Raw genomic sequence first — 14442 nt, 5'->3', positions numbered from 1 at the left:
GGGGATGAACCAACGGAAGGAAGACCTTTCTCTCTCTCACTGTCTAACTCTATTTGTCAAATAAAAAAATAAAAAAAGAGTTAAAAGGGACCCTCAAGTCATGGCTCTTCTGAAAGGACAGTAAATAAAACAACTTCATTCTCAGTGTTGGCTGTACAATGGAATCACTGGGGAACCTCAGAGATATGACTTTGCAGGGGGGTAAGCATTTGGTGTAGAAGTTGAGATGTCACTTCCCGCACCCCAATTTCATGAGTGCCTGCATTCCAGTTGGGTTCTGCCCCTGATTCCAGTTTTCTGCTAATCCACACTCTGGGAGGCAGCAGGTGATGATCCAAGTAGTTCCATGCTCTTGGCTTCAGCCTGGTCCACCCCAGCTACTGCAGGAATTTGTGGTATGAACCAGCAGACTAAAGATTTCTGTGCCTCTGCCTTTCACATAAAGAAGCAAAGAAACAAAGACATACTGGCCTCTGGTCCAACTCTAGAGATGATGATGTAATTGGGCTAGGGGATAGTCAGGTAAAAAGATTGCTTTTAAAAAAAAAAATTATTTATTTATTTGAAAGGCAGAGTTAGAGAGAGAGAGAGAAAGAGAGAGAGTCTTCTATCCACTGATTCACTCCCCAAATGGCTATAACGGCCAGAGCTGCACTGATCTGAAGCCAGGAGCTTCTTCTGGGTCTCCCATGTGGATGCAGAGGCCCAAACACTTGGGCCATCATCTACTGCTTTCCCAGGCCATAGCAGAGAGCTGGATCAGAGCGGAGCAGCCAGGACTTGAACCAGCATCCACATGGGATGTCGGCACTGCAGGCGGCAATTTAACCCACTGTGGCACAGCGTGGGCCCAGGATTGCTTTTTAAGTATCCCAGGTGTTTCTAATGTACAGCCAATTTATTTAGAAGCACTGGTCCAGGGGCTGGCATTGTGGCGCAGCAGGTTAAGCCACCACCTGCAATGCTGGCATCACATATGAGCACTGGTTCAAGTCCCAACTGCTCTACTTCAGATCTAGTTCCCTGCCAATGCATGGCCCATGTGCTTGGACCTCTGACATACACATGAGAGATCCAGTTGAAGCTCCTGTCTCCTGGCTTTGGCCTGGTCCAACCACAGCCATTGCAGCCATCTGGGGAAGTGAACCAGCAGATGGAAGATCTCTCTCTCTCTCTCTCTCTCTCTCTCTCTGTAACTCTTTCAAATAAATAAAGTCTTAGGAAAAAAAAAAAAAAGCAGCAGCAGCAGCAGCAGCAGCACTGGTCCATACATTACATGGGAGTAGCAAGTTCATAAAAGCTGACCTCATCCAAACTTTATTAAAAGCAACCTTGTAACCCAGGGACAGTCTTTCATGCACAGAGCCAGCTCTGCAGGTCCCAGGGCTGCCCCCACCCACCCCGTGCTCTCTCTGATCCACTCCTCACCCAACCCAAATTCTCAGGATTTCTGCCACAAGGGGAGCATCCTCTTTCCCTTTCAGTGGATGCCTGGAGGGAGAAATGTGCTCTTAAGATTCTCCGTGGAATCTCTGAAAATCAGCACACTTACAGATGGCAGAGACAGTCACTCACCAAGTGTTCACTAAGCTGAAGCTCTTTACTTTGTCCTCACGACATGCTGTGCATGAGGAGGAAGACCACTAAAGGCTGACAAGCTGGGGGCCGGTGTTTGGCCCAGCAGTGTGGATGCTGTGTCTCCTATCAGAGCACCTGGGTTCTAAGTCTGCCTCCAGCTTCCTCCTGATGCAGATCCTAGGAGGCCACAGTGAAGGCTCAAGTAACGGATTCCTGCCACCCACATGGGACACCTGGACTGAGTTCCTGGATCCTGGCTTCAGCTTGGCCCAGATCTGTCAAGGGGATCTGGAAAATGAACCAGCAGATCGAAGACCTCTCTCTCTCTCTCTCTCTGCCTTTCAAATAAATAAGTAAATCTTTAAATAGGCCTCATTTAAGCCACCTTGGGTTGGTGTCTACAGTGTCTGAAATTAACCTCCAGGGTTCCTGACTCACCTGGTGTATCCAGGAGCATGTCGCCTTTGGTAGACTTCCTTTTTAGGTGATGGGCTCTTAGTCTGGCCTCGTTCTCGTCTGTTTACCTTAGAGTTGTGCCTGTAATGATCACAGGAGGGGGGAAAGTCTTTTCAATTCAGGGGCTTTTAATTTACCCCCCAAGGAATGGAAGCAGAGCTAACAGTCACAGAACTACGATCTGAATGGAAAACAACAGAGAGCAAAGTAGAAAACAAAGGCATAGGGATTCCTAAGATTTTATATAAACTTACCCTAGAGATTTTATTAGCACAGCTTATTCCTACAAACATATTATTCTGGGGGCCTGAGCTTTATTGAGGAGGGGAAAAAATAATGTCAAAGTAGCCAATAAGGGTAGATGTTCCCTGTAGTTTTCTAATCATAAAACTCCAATATGTTGTGTTTTTATGTATCATAAATGATACTATGTCAAATGTGTTGTTTTTAACATAATTAAACACACAATTTTAAAACCAGAAAAAAAAGTAGCCGCCAAGCAAACAGTAGGCAGCGTATCACTAACGGTGAACAGCTGCTGTGACCAGGTCCCCTGCAGGCACAGGTCATCTCCCAGCGGAATCTCACTCACAGTTTGCTGGGCCTTGGGGACCGTGACCTTCTGCCTGGGGAGCGAGACCTCCTGTCCCGGAGCCCTGCATCCCTGCCGCTCTTCTTGCTGGCATGTCTCGGGGGTGAAGAGGAGGAGCTTCTGGACCTGGATCGGTTCTTCATCCGATGCACGCCTCTTTGCTCTGCCATCAAAGGGTCCTGCAGTCCCTGGTTTCGGTCAGAGTTCCTGACCTGTATCATTAAGGAAAGAAAGAGAAGCTACTAAGAGGAAAATGCAGCAGTTCAGAGAAGATGAGTGAACACGGAAGAGAACGAGCAATGAGGTTTGGTAAGGAACAACAGAGAAAGAGCACAGAGAACTGGGCGCGCCTGGGAACATTATCTCTAGAACCCCCTGGAAGGATGAACCGCCCTCCCAAGCACCTAGACTGGCTTGGCTTTTATAACCCAAGGAAGTGTCGGAGGCAGAGGCCTGCAGGACAGGACCTACGACTGGAAATACAGTGATGTACGTTTGTCTGAAGTCATTAACCTGGGGTACAGCAGTTAAGTCACTGGGATGTCTTCAATCCCATATCAGAGTACCTGGGACTGAGTCCAGGCTACACCGCTTCCAGTTCAGCTGCCTGCTAAGGTGCGCCCTGGGAGGCAGATGATGGTTCAAATACTTGGGTTTCTGCCACCCACCCACATGGGAGATCTGGATTGAAACAGACTGGTGGCTTCAGGCTGACCAGGTCCCAATTGTCGTAGCATCAGGGAGTGACCCAGTGAATGAAAGATCTCTGTCTCATCTCTCTGCCTTTCAAATAAATGAATACTAAGGAAGCTCAGGAACAAGGAACAGGCCTGTTCCCCAGTAGCCCCAGTCTTCCCCATCTAAACTCCCTGCATCTGCAGCTGTCAGGGAACCCCACTGCACAGCCCCACAGCCACTCCTGTGAGAAGCCCGATCCCTACCTGTAAGCCATATCCAGGGACTTTGGACAAAACAGGGGCAGAATGTGCCATCTTCTTTTGAGATCTAAGAGAATAAAATACACACACACTCTTGCTGAAAACGTGCAAAGGTCTGCTTTCATCTCTCAGGCTGAACGTGCCTCCTGCCTCCACTGCGACCTTTCTCAGCTCCCAGCTCCTTCTTGGCAGTGTTGGCTCTCTATTGGGGCTGTCTCTGCTGCAGGAAGCATCAGCACAGGCAAGTGCTTCCTGGGAAAAAATGTGGGCCGAACAGCCCCGACGCCCAACACATTCTCCTCTCAGCTCGTGTTGCTATTCCAGGGACTAATAGTGAGTCAGCAGCAACAGCGCTGACAGTTCCCACGGGGAAGGCACACACAACAGGCCCACGTGGGCCCGTTCGCCCATTAAAAAAAAAAAGCCCACATCAAACCCACAGCAGCCTGAGGACTCTGAAGCTGAGCTAAGAGAGAGCCACGGCCAGGACGTCTGACACAGACCTGTGAGGCTGAAGTCAGCTCTGTGAGGGATCTCTCTCCAGGCACAGAGACCACCCAAGTTAGCACCTCGGAGGAATTCCAGGGCTAGCAAGTAGCTCGGCGGGCACAGGGCACGTGTCTGAGAGCTCTCCGCTGAGAGCCAGGGCTGGCAGTTCTCGGTTCCTATCTTAGGAAAGATGAGTGAATGAGAAGGGAGTGAGTGACGAGGGCGCAGCTCGCGACACTCACCTGCCCCTGCTATGCTCCTCGTCGCTGCCGGAACGATCACTACTGGAGCTTCTATGCTTGTGCTTCTTGTGCTTCTTCTTTTTCTCCTTCTTTTTCTTCTTCTCCTTTTTTTCCAGGCTCATTTGCAACTGGAAAATGCCAGAACACAGCTAACAAGATTACTGAGACCCCTCCACACAGGGGACTTGACTGGGTCACACAGACTGCCTGACTCTGCGCTGCTAGAGCAGTCCAGGCCGTTATGGGAAGTTTCCCGTCAACAGAGGGGAGGAGGCTGATAACCTAGCTACACACAACCCACCACTGACCACTGAACCAAACTTGGGGAGATGGGCCAGCAGACTGAGCTCTGGAGCAGTTCTGAACCAGTGCTGAGGAGGTTCCATGCTACGTCAAAACCACTCCGACTCCACTGAAAGCAATCAATACTGTAAGGGCAATCCCCCACCAGGGGATGGGCTCCAAAAGCTAACAATTTGTAAGGCCATTCTGTTTTTCCTCTCATAAGGTAAGAGTGAATGGACAGAAGCTGTCACATTAAGTAGCTAAAAAAATACCCAGTGTTACTTGATGCACAACTTACCAATTCTTTGATTTTCTTCATTTTCACGGGATTATTCAATACCTCTCTTTTTTTCTCCTCCTCTTTCTTCCTAAATAGAGAAAGTGATAAAAAACACAACTCCTTCTTTTGGAGAAAGGAGTAAGTCATAATCTCTACCCTCTACGTAACAAACTCTTCACCAAAGACACAGGGACAGGCCTACGCTGAAATCTGCAGAGTGCTCTGGAAGCTAGAAATCTCCCCCAGATCAGCACAGGACACTGCACATTGTGGAGAAAGCTTGCACTGGTGTATTCTTGTGCAGCTGGCGCTGCGCTGATCCGATGGCAGGAGCCAGGTGCTTCTGGTCTCCCATAGGGTGCAGGGCCCAAGCACTTGAGCCATCCTCCACTGCCCTCCCGGGCCACAGCAGAGCTGGACTGGAAGAGGAGCAACCGGGACAGAATCTGGCACCCCAACTGGGACTAGAACCCGGGGTGCCGGTGCCGCAGGCGGAGGATTAGCCAAGTGAGCCACGGCGCCGGCCCCTGACAAAATATTTGTAACAATTACAATATACTGAACAGATAAATAACTTTAAAAAGAATTTGCAAAAGAGAAATGTAAAAAACATTTTTCAATGTTTAATCTTACACACTAGAAATAAAATAATGCAGGAGCTGGCATTGTGGCATAGCAGGTGAAGCCGCTGCCTCCAATGCTAGCATTCCATATGGGCGCCGGTTCATAACCTGGCTGCTCCACTTCTGATCCAACTCCCTGCTGGTGGCCTAGGAAGGCAGCTGAAGACAGTCCAAGCATTTGGCCCCTGCTACCCACATGGGATACCTAGAAGAAGCTCCTGGCTTCTGGCTTCTGGCTTCAGCCTGGCCCAGTCCCAGCCATTTAAGAAGTGGACCAGTGGATGGAAGAGTCTCTCTCTTTGTAGCTCTGACTTTACAACAAACAAATAAATCTATTTTTAAAAAAAAACTAATAAATAAGGCAAATTAAACCAAAGTAAATATTATGCATAATATGATCTCATTTAGTACCCAAAACATAGCTTTAGTTTATTATTTGAGAGGCAGAGAAAGAGAGACAGAGAGAGTTCTCATCTGCTGGTTCACTCCCAAAATGCCCTCAGGAGCAGAGCTGGGGAGCCACGAACTCAACCCAGGTCCTTCATTTGGCTGGCAGTAACCCAACTACTTAAGCCATCATCACCGCCTCCCAAGATCCGTGTATTAACAGGAAGCTGAAAACAAGACCTAGCGTCAAACCCAGGCACTTCAATATGGGGTATGGGTGTCTACTACTAGGCCATATGACCCCTCCTGCAGCTCTATTTTTTATGTCATATATTAGGATTTCATATAAGAGTCTAACATTTCTTTTTAAAGGGTTCTGCTGTGTCCCTCTCCCCCAAAAAGGGGGTTCAAGCAAGTAAAAAGGCCTGTTTACCCACCTAGCTACTGAAACATGAATCCCAAAATTTGCAAGAAGCTGACAGTCTTGCTTCTGCCTGCTATTTTTGCTTAATGGCTAAAGGTAAATGAATAAATCTGGTCTGATACACTTGCCAACACCTTTCCACATGGCCTATGTCAGGCACCCTAACAGGAGCTCTTTCTCAACATCAGGAAGCCCAGAGACAAATAATTTTGCACGGTAGGTAAAGCCCAGAGGGAACCAACTGTACAGAGAACCAAGAGCCTCTGCAGAGTCACAGCACCTCCGAAACAACCCCTCAGTACCTGATGATGAAGAGTGGGTCCTCCCGGATTTTGCTGGCCATATCGAGAAGGGAATTGGCACCCGAGGGGGCAAAGATGGAGCCCGGGAGGAGTCCAGTCTCAGAGGAACAGCCTGCCTCCTTCTCCTCCATCTTCTCAAAAACATACTTGTCAATGGGACGTCCCAGCAGGTACTCATCACGGTTCACCATCCCACCAGGACCCTGGTACATCCAGTCCAACTTTTCTTCTTTCTTCCTGGTTCGAAGAAAAACAACAATAACAACAAAATACAATCAAAGAATAAACAGATTCCTGCAGACCTACACTGAACTCTGAACCGATTAGAACAGGATTCAGTCTACGACCACAGACCCTGGGCTGACCGCTGGACCCCACAGAGCAGGTGGCGCTCTCGCCTTCACGGAGCCTACGACTGAGTGGACAGAGAACTTTCACACATGAAAACAGCTCACGAGGAAAAGGCCTTCCTTGGCCTGGGGCACAGACCTTTGCTGCAGGGCCTCTAGAGCCCCCTTCGCAAAGTCTTCCCACCAAGTTTACACTTCAAAGCTGGTCTAATAACATCTGGTGTTTTATGTCATTACCTCATCGCTAAGAACCACCTCAGTACCACATGTGCAGTTGTATGTATTGTGCATTTTGGAGCTCACCGGCACACAGGCAACTCAATGTGATACCCAGTGGGGGGATAATAAGAAAACAACAGAGCTATCCTAAGAAGGCAATGACGTTTTTAAGCCAAAAGAGGGATACCATGTGCTCGCTTCGGCAGCACATATACTAAAAGAGGAGTACCAGATTATGTCACTGTATCAAGCCAAACAAATATTTCCCTCTGCTTTTGGAAGAAAAAAGTAGTGAGAAAATGCAATCTTCCTATGACAAACAACTAGGGCACACTGAATTCGTCACAACATGTGTAATAACATGTTCACACTACAAATGGCAAAACAGTCTCATTAAAAGAGTATAGTCCATAACATCTTATTTGAATGATATTGTTGTTTCAAATTTTTATATCTTTGTTTTTAAGGTCACAGAACAACTCTAAGCATAAAGAATGACTTCCGATACAGGTGTTTCACCTAGCAGTTAAGATACCCATGTCCCACAACAGAGTGCTCGGGCTTGGTTCCCAGCTCTGGTTCTTGACTCCAGCTTCCTGCTAATACAGACCCTAGGAGGCAGTGGTGACGGCTCAAGTAAGTGGGTTCCTACCACTCAGGAAGCAGGGATGGACTGCATTCCTGGCAGGCACAAGCTGATGTAGGCACCTGGGGAATTCCCAGTGGATGGCAGCTGTCTCTCAAATAAAAACTTAAAAAAAAAAAAAAAAAAGAGTGTCTTCCTAGTTGCATGTTTAGACATTTTAAATTATTTATTTATGTATTTATTTATTTATTTTTATTTGAAAGGCAGAGACAGATCCTCTATCTGCTGGTTCACTCTCCAAATACCCACAACAGTGGAGGCTGCAACCAGGAGCCCAGAACTCAATCCTGGTCCCCCACGTCAGTGACAGGGACCAACCACTTGAGCAATCATCTGCTACCACCCAGGGTGCACATTAGAAGGAGAACAGAATTGCAGGTGGAGCTGGAACTCAAATGCAGGCATCCCAAGCAATATTTTAACCAATGCACCAAATACTTGCCCCTGGACCTTTTTTTTTTTTTTTTTTTTTTTTTTTTTTTTAAGATTTATTTATTTGGAAGTCAGAATGGGGGGGTGGGGAGACAGAGAGATATCTCCCATCCATTGGTTCACTTCCCAAATGGCCGCATTTGGCCATTTGTTCCAAAGTCAAGAGCCAGAAGCTTCATCCGGGTCTCACATGTGGGTGGTAGGGGTCCAAGCACCCGGGCCCTCCTCTGCTGCTTTTCCTAGGCCATAGCAGGGAGCTGGATCAGAAGTGGAGCAGCCCAGACAGGAACCAGCATGCATATGGGATGCTGGCAGTGCAGGCTGCCGCTTTACCTGCTGTACCACAACACTGGCCTCCTGTCCCTGAACATTTTTAACAGAGAAATTTAAACCAACACTGGAGAGCCTGACCCTTCAGAATTTTTTTCCTATTAAGAGGATGGGTTTGAGAAACATTGCAGCCTGTAATTAGGAATCGATTGTGGGCTGCTGGGTCACTCATGCAGTTCACCCAAGACTGCTCACCCGGCTGCAGTTAAGGTGGAGGCGTATGTGGGAGAGCCACACTGTGAACTGTGATCCACTGCGGTGGGACCTTTACCATGAATGCCATGTGGCGGTGGCTTCCAGCAAGCAAAGGTGCTCCCAGTTCTCCAGTGTAAATAAACCACAGGCCAGGAGGAAGTCTGACAGTTATCAGACAGGGCGCCACTGTCTTGAGTGAGTGGCAACCGAGGCAAAAAAGGAAACACAACCAGGGCTCCACAGTGAGGAAGGAGCGGTGCGATTCAGGGAGCTGTTTTTTACGAATGACAGCAGAGTGGTTCACTGCAAATCCATCACAAGTGGTGCCTTACAGGAGCCATACTGGCTTCCAGAAATGGCCCGGAGCCCACGACTGTTGGGTCTGCCAAGGCTGGTGACATTCTACTAGGCTTAATTGAAGAAACTGGTATGCTCGTGATAGGATTTGCCACTGAGCAGTTGCCCAACAGCCCTAAGTTGGCTGAAGATCCCTCCCAGTAGCCTTCAACCCAGCTACCAATCTTACTTTTCAGAGACTATGGACAGTATCAATAAAACTCCTTTCCTGGGCCAGCGTTGTGGCATAGTGGGTTAAGCCACCACCTGCAATGCTGGCATCATATGGAAGCTGGTTTGTGTCCCAGTTACTCCACTTCCGATCCAGCTCCCTGCTAAATGTTCTGGGAAAAGCAGCAGAAGATGGCCCAAGGGCTTGGGCCCCTGCCACCCACGTGGGAGACTTGGAAGAAGCTCCCGGCTCTGGCCTGAACAAGCCCTGGGTGTTGCAGCCATCTGGAGAGTGAAACAGCAGACGGAAAATCCCCTTCTCAGTCTCAGCCACTTTCTCTGTAACTCCGATTTTTCGAATAAATAAATAAATACGGGGGGTGGGGGGGACTGCTTTCCTTGGATTTCTTTAAGAGAATGTGCTATGTGCTATACTTCAAGAAAGATTTCAGAAGACCAAGTTTTAGCCTTTTTTTAAAATCACATGTAGGACAACTATGGAAAAATGAGCTGGAAAGAGACATTTAGCACTTTTGGTAATTTAAAGGAACATGGGGGAACAAATACGTGTGAAAAGATATTACATTTATTCATCAACACTTGGATTACATTTGTAATCAAAATATGCTCATGTCTAACATGATATATATAAAATATATTGTAATATATGATATATTATAATAATATATAATATAATAAAATATATTAAGATATAATATGTAATAATATAACATATATATTATATATATAAATATAATGGCTTAGAAGATGAAGGACCACAAAGGGAATAACAGGACCATCACTTCCTTGGAGACTTCTCAGCCTGATTTTATGTTCTGTTATTCACACAATAAAACGTGCTTGAGGTGGGAGAAAAGTATTTGATTGTGAAGAGCCCATGGTATCAGATCCTAGGGAAGTCTGAGCAGGAAGATCAGTGGTGTCTAGCATAACCTGAGAAGTTCACTTTAAAAAAAAAAAAAAAGATTTATTTATTTATCTGAAAGTCAGAGTTAGAGAGAAAGAGAGATCAATCTTCCATCTGCTGGTTCATTCCCCAAATGGCCAGGGCTGGGCCAGGCCAAAGCCAGAAGCTTCTTCTGAGTCTCCTGTGTGGGTGCAGGGGCCTAAGGACTTGGGCCATTTTCAGTGCTTTCCCAGGCCATTAACAGGAAGCTGTATCAGAAATGGAGCAGCTGGGACGTGCACCAGCACCCATATGGGATACTGGAATTGCAGAGATGGCTTAGCCTACTGAACCACAGCTGCTGGCCCCAGAGAAGTTCACTTTCTTGAAAGTGAAAATAGCAGAACAGCTGGGAATGCAAGTTCTAGAATCGGGCAACATAGATTTGAGGCCTGGCTGTAAGGCCAAGTAGCCACCGTAAGCTTGGAGTTCTCATCTATAAAATGGGGATAGAGTAGGCATTTGGTGCAGTGGTTAAGTCACTGCTTGGGATACCCACATCCCATATTAGAGTGCAGGTCCAAGTCCTGACTATTTTACTCCCCATCTGGCTCTCCACTAATGTCCCTGGAAAGCAGCAAATTATGACTCAAGCACTTGGGTCCCTGCTACCCATGTGGGAGACGTGGACAGAGTTTCAAGCTCCTGGCTTTGCCCTGGCCTGGAAGTATTTGGGGAGTGAACCAGCAGATGGAAGATATTTATCTGTATCTCTCTGTCACTTTGCCTTTCAAATAAATTAATTAAAAAGAAAAAAGATGGCCGGTGCCGTGGCTCACTGGGCTAATCCTCCGCCTGCGGCGCCGGCACCCCAGGCTCTAGTCCCAGTTGGGGAGCTCGTTCTGTCCCGGTTGCTCCTCTTCCAGTCCAGCTCTGCTGTGGCCCAGGAAGGCAGTGGAGGATGGCCCAAGTCCTTGGGCCCTGCACCTGCATGGGAGACCAGGAGGAAGCACCTGGCTCCTGGGTTCGGACAGGCACAGCATGCCGGCTGTAGAGGCCATTTGCAGGGATGAACCAGCGGAGGGAAGACCTTTCTCTCTTTCTCTCTCTCTAACTCTGTCAAAAAGAAAAAGAAAAAGAAAAGAAAAAAGATTCAGGCAGCTGGGTTGCCTAGGTAAGGCACACAAGTCCAGAAATCACCCAACAGGGCCAATGTGAGCACATGTGGTGAAGGGACTCTGGGACACTCAAAGGAGAACTGCCTGCAGGCAGCTGAATATACGGAGACATGGAGTCATCAACATGTAGTAGAACACTGGTGCTAGAGGAATGAAGGCATCTCAGAGAAAAGGAAACATGTGCAAAGCCACACAAGTGAAGGAAAGAGAAGGCATAAGAAGAGAGGCAAAAAGGCCAGGAACCCCAGCTCTCTGCTGTGGCCAGGGAGTGCAGTGGAGGATGGCCCAAGTGCTTGGGCCCTGCACCCCATGGGAGACCAGGAGAAGCACCTGGCTCCTGCCTTCGGATCAGCGCGGTGCACTGGCCGCAGCACGCTGGCCGTGGCGGCCATTGGAGGGTGAACCAACGGCAAAGGAAGACCTTTCTCTCTGTCTCTCTCTCTCTCTCACTGTCCACTCTGTCTGTAAAAAAAAAAAAAAAAAAAAAAAAAAAAAAAAAGGCCAGGAACCTTCTGGTAAAAGAACATTTTTTTCTAGGGAAAAGGCAACTGGGTCAAATACAGAAGAAAGAATATGCAAAATGAAAACAAATCCATCTATAAAGCAGTCACTGCATCACTCTATCTAGTGTCTTTTAAAAGTTTTACTTATTTGGGGGACCGGCAGTGTGGCGTAGCAGGTAAAGCCACAGCCTGCGGACTGGCATCCCACATGGGCGCTGGTTCGACTCCTGGCTGCTCCACTTCCAATCCAGCTCTCTGCTGTGGCTTGGGAGAGCAGTAGAAGATGGCTCAAGTCCTTGAGCTCCTGCACCCACATAGGAGACCCGGAAGAGGTTCCTGGCATATGGAAGACCTCTCTCTCTCTGCCTCTCCTTCTCTCTGTGTAACTCTTTCAAATAAATAAATAAACCTTAAAAAAAAAAAAAATAGAAGTTTTACTTATTTGAAAGAGAGACAGAGACAGAGATCTCCCATCCACTGGTTCACTCCCACAGGACTGGCCAGGCTACAGCCAAGAGCCAAGAATTCAATCCTGGTCACTCATAGATAACAGCCATCACCTACCGCCTCCTAGGTTGCACATCAGCAGGAAGCTGGACTCAGAAGGAGAGCTGGGCACTCTGAAATGGGATGCCCGTGTCCAGTTAGCATCTTAACTGCTGTGCCAAACATCCAACCTCTGTCAAGTCTTAATAGGACTCAACTAATGTCAGTCCCTCTCAGGCCCTCAGGAACAGGGCGTGCTACACAGCAGAGATCCACGGCAATAGGACTAGGCTTCTGACTCCTTTTTTTTTTTTTTTAATATTTATTTATTTGAAAGTCAGAGTTACACAGAGAGAGGAGAGGCAGGGAAAGAGAAGTCTTCCGTCCAATAGATTGGAAGTGGAGCAGCCAGGACTAGAACCGGTGCCCATATGGGATGCCGGCGCTTCAGGCCAGGGCGTTAACCCACTGTGCCACAACACCGACCCCAGCTTCTGACTCCTCTAACCAGCCCACCAAGCAGCCTGGTAACTCTGGTCAAGTTATTTTTATTTATTTGAAAGGCAGAGTTGGGGAGGGGGGGTGTGAGGCAGACAAAAAGACATTTTCCATCTGCTGGCTTACTCCCCAAATGGCCACAATGGCCAGGATTGGAACTCCATCCAGGCCTCCCAAATGGGTGGCAGGAGCCCAAATACTTGATCTTCTGCTGTTTTCCCAGGTGCCTTAGCAGGAATGCTCTATCTGAAGTGGAAGAGCAGGGACTCAAATCGGCACTCATATGGGATGCAGGCGTCACCCGTGGCAGCTTAACCCACTGTGCCACAATGCTGGCCCCGGGCCTGGTACTTCTATGCATATCTCCATATCTTTACCTCTAAAATGGCACTAGTAGCATCTCATTGTTACTCTGCATGTTCGATGAGCAAGTATTTCAAGAAGGAAAAGCATGTAAAAGCCAAACAACCTACAGATTTTTTTAATTGCTGTCATTAAAGATGCAGGCCAGGGCCTCCAACAAGACTGCGTTAGGATCACACCAGAACTTTTTTGAAACCACACAGGTGCCCTTGCCCCACATCCCTTCTTGTCTTCTGAGAGAATCAGCTTGCATGGGCCTCCTCACATCCTTATTTACCTTCCAAACCCACTGTGAAGCTTAAGAGTTAACAAACTCTAGCTGGCGCCGCGGCTCAACAGGCTAATCCAGCGCCGGCACAACAGGTTCTAGTCCCAGTTGAGGTGCCGGATTCTGTCCTGTTGCCCCTCTTCCAGGCCAGCTCTCTGCTGTGGCCCGGAGGGCAGTGGAGGATGGCCCAAGTGCTTGGGCCCTGCACCCGCATGGGAGCCCAGGAGAAGCACCTGGCTCCTGCCATTGGATCAGCGCGGTGCGCCGGCCGCAGCGCGCCAGCTGTGGCGGCCATTGGAGGGTGAACCAACGGCAAAGGAAGACCTTTCTCTCTCTTCCTCTCTCTCTCACTGTCTAATTCTGCCTGTCAAAAAAATAAAAAAGCTGGCGCCGCGGCTCACTAGGCTAATCCTCCGCCTGGCGGCGCCGGCACACCGGGTTCTAGTCCCGGTCGGGGCGCCGGATTCTGTCCCAGTTGCCCCTCTTCCAGGCCAGCCCTCTGCTGTGGTCAGGGAGTGGAGTGGAGGATGGCCCAGGTGCTTGGGCCCTGCACCCCATGGGAGACCAGGAAAAGCACCTGGCTCCTGGCTCCTGCCATCGGATCAGCGCGGTGCGCCGGCCGCAGCGCGCCGGCCGCGGCGGCCATTGGAGGGTGAACCAACGGCAAAAAGGAAGACCTTTCTCTCTGTCTCTCTCTCTCACTGTCCACTCTGCCTGTCAAAAAAAAAAAATAAAAATAAAAATAAAAAAATAAAAATAAAAAAACCTCTAGTATAGACCACTGTCTAGGAAATACAATTCTTCTAAACGCATCAGTAAATACTGAAGAAACATTATGGGAAAGGCATTGTGGCCACTGCTGGAGCACCGCATCCCGTACCAGAGTGCTTGGTTCAAGCCCAGCTATGTAACACTTCCAATCCAGCTTCCTGCTAGCACAAGTACACGGCCCCAGCCACCCACA

General features: G+C 48.3%; 1 protein-coding gene across 2 annotated transcripts in view; it reads right to left on the bottom strand.

Annotated features, from left to right (window-relative positions):
- The window catches only part of CWC25 (CWC25 spliceosome associated protein homolog), a 34411-nt gene that overhangs the window by 4883 nt on the left and 15086 nt on the right, over positions 1-14442 (bottom strand). For both annotated transcript variants that reach the window (XM_002719332.5, XM_070060799.1), the window contains exons 4-9: positions 6597-6833; positions 4879-4948; positions 4296-4423; positions 3568-3631; positions 2627-2838; positions 2017-2115 (exon numbers count right to left, since the gene is read on the bottom strand). In XM_002719332.5, the coding sequence (XP_002719378.3) occupies positions 2017-2115; positions 2627-2838; positions 3568-3631; positions 4296-4423; positions 4879-4948; positions 6597-6833 (810 nt within the window). The remainder of the gene's footprint in view (positions 1-2016; positions 2116-2626; positions 2839-3567; positions 3632-4295; positions 4424-4878; positions 4949-6596; positions 6834-14442) is intronic.

The sequence above is a fragment of the Oryctolagus cuniculus genome, chromosome 17 (genome assembly GCF_964237555.1).
Source record: "Oryctolagus cuniculus chromosome 17, mOryCun1.1, whole genome shotgun sequence".
Classification (NCBI taxonomy): domain Eukaryota; kingdom Metazoa; phylum Chordata; class Mammalia; order Lagomorpha; family Leporidae; genus Oryctolagus; species Oryctolagus cuniculus.
The sequence above is the reverse complement of the archived record's forward strand: the minus strand, read 5'-3'. Positions and strand labels throughout refer to the sequence as shown.